The sequence below is a fragment of the Triticum dicoccoides genome, chromosome 7B, assembly GCF_002162155.2.
Source record: "Triticum dicoccoides isolate Atlit2015 ecotype Zavitan chromosome 7B, WEW_v2.0, whole genome shotgun sequence".
Lineage (NCBI taxonomy): Eukaryota > Viridiplantae > Streptophyta > Magnoliopsida > Poales > Poaceae > Triticum > Triticum dicoccoides.
In genome coordinates, this window is record NC_041393.1 from 668,060,182 (window position 1) to 668,061,994 (window position 1,813).

At 48.8% G+C, this 1,813-nt stretch overlaps 1 protein-coding gene across 1 annotated transcript; it reads right to left on the minus strand.

The window, feature by feature from the left end:
• Window positions 1-539: 539 nt before the first annotated feature.
• On the minus strand, window positions 540-1,265 carry LOC119341903 (cortical cell-delineating protein-like). The gene has a single exon (XM_037613758.1). It carries the CDS (start codon window positions 1,219-1,221, stop codon window positions 820-822), a length of 402 nt encoding a protein of 133 aa, XP_037469655.1. The 5' UTR covers window positions 1,222-1,265; the 3' UTR covers window positions 540-819.
• Between the last annotated feature and the right edge of the window lie 548 nt (window positions 1,266-1,813).

The following is a 1,813-nucleotide window of genomic DNA, read 5'->3' on the forward strand; positions in this document are numbered from 1 at the left end:
CCAGCCGACGCCGGGTACAGGTACGCCGGCGACCCGAAGGGGAAGGGCCGGCCCGGAAGTGGTGAAGTTGATTTTAATTTCACGTTTTAGATGTAGTATATAGTTGTCCGTCGTTTGTGTGAACTTTGGTGGATCTTTTGGAGAACTATTGTGCAATTTCTATGTCCGGAGCTGATCTGCGTAGTTGATCGATGTTGCATGATATAGTATGGATATAGGGGTTTGGGTATAAGAGACACGGATGTGGACAACACAATTTGAGGAGTGCCCGGTCACTGTCCGCGGACACGTCCGGGCGCATCCGCGGGCGTTTAAGGCTCGGATTTGCCAAGTCCGGCTGTAGATGCTCCAAAAGGTGGCATTAGAGAAGAGAAAATCTTCAGCATGACTTTTAATTTTATCAAGGATCATTTAGGCAAAACAGAAAGAAGATGCTGTGGGAAAAGATGTGAATCCGATCATGACTGATGTAATCATGCATGCGCTTACATATGAATATGCAACTCAAGCTGGCATATCACGGGTCGAGTTAACCCAACTTGAAGTCTTGAACAAATTTTTTATTCCAGGTACATGTACAAGTATGTATATCCTTTTACAAATATGCAAATCATGCATTTAGATACCATAACGGGATACAATGACATCGATCGATCACAAGCCTGTCAAGCACGCACGCACGAGCGAGGGAGCCCATGCAAACGCCTGGCATATGAACTGCAACAGAAAAAACATACGTATGGTGCGCGCTTATGACATGCAAACTGGTTACGAGTAGAACGATTATACATGTATAATATTCATCCATGGATGGATGGATCAGATGGGGCAGGTGAAGTTGGCGGGGCACTTCTTGCCGCACTGGTTGAGGAGGAGGGTCAGGTCGATGGGCACGTTGAGCTTGATGCCGAGAATGTTGGCCCTGATGGCGGTGCAGAGGCACACCGCGGCGTCGAGGTCGGCGAGCCCGCCCAGGAGCGGGCAACACTCCTCGTTCGCCGGCACGCCGATCTTGAGCTTCAGCAGGTTCAACACGTTGGCGCACACACCCAGCTTCAGCGTGTTGATCGGGCAGCTGCCCCCGCCGGTCGGTGGCACGATTGGCGGTGGGCGGATCGGCGGGGTAGGGACTACCGGTGGGCAGTAGGGTCCGCAGCCCTGCACGGTGGCGAGGAGGACCAGGTTCAGGGCGAGGAAAAGAGCAAGCTTGGAGGGCGCCATTGCTCTTACTGGTTTGTGGCTAAGCTTGGTAGGCTTTGCTAGCTTGGGATGGTTTTCTTAGGTTGTTTGGGGTGGTATTTATAGGCCGGGTGTAGTGTGCAAGTGAATGTAAGTGAGTCGTTCATGTCATGATCAGTCGAGCTAATTAATTTGACTCTTGACGTAATTTGTAAAGATTATGTACAACTGTTAATTATTGCACTAGCATGTTACGTGAGTACGTACCACCATTGGAGCATAATCTGTCCGCTAGAGAACAAAACCTGATAGCTGAGCCATGAGACTTTGCTTTAGTTTCCGGAAAAGAAGTACTCCCATATGCATATTGTCTGCTGTGTGCATATAAATATTTGATGGCTTTACAAGTGTACAGCCATAATAATCTGGATCATAGCAACGGACAAAGGAACATATCAGGCATGGCAGCGCTACAAGCTGGCATACCCCGATCATCCGGGTCACGAGAGACGTATATAGGCCATTGCGTTGTATGGTTTTGATTCCATGTGTCTACTTTACGTTCCGAACTTTGGTTTGTTCTGCTGGCTCGTTGGCATGCATGAACAAGTATGCTCAGCTGTTTGCAAAAAAA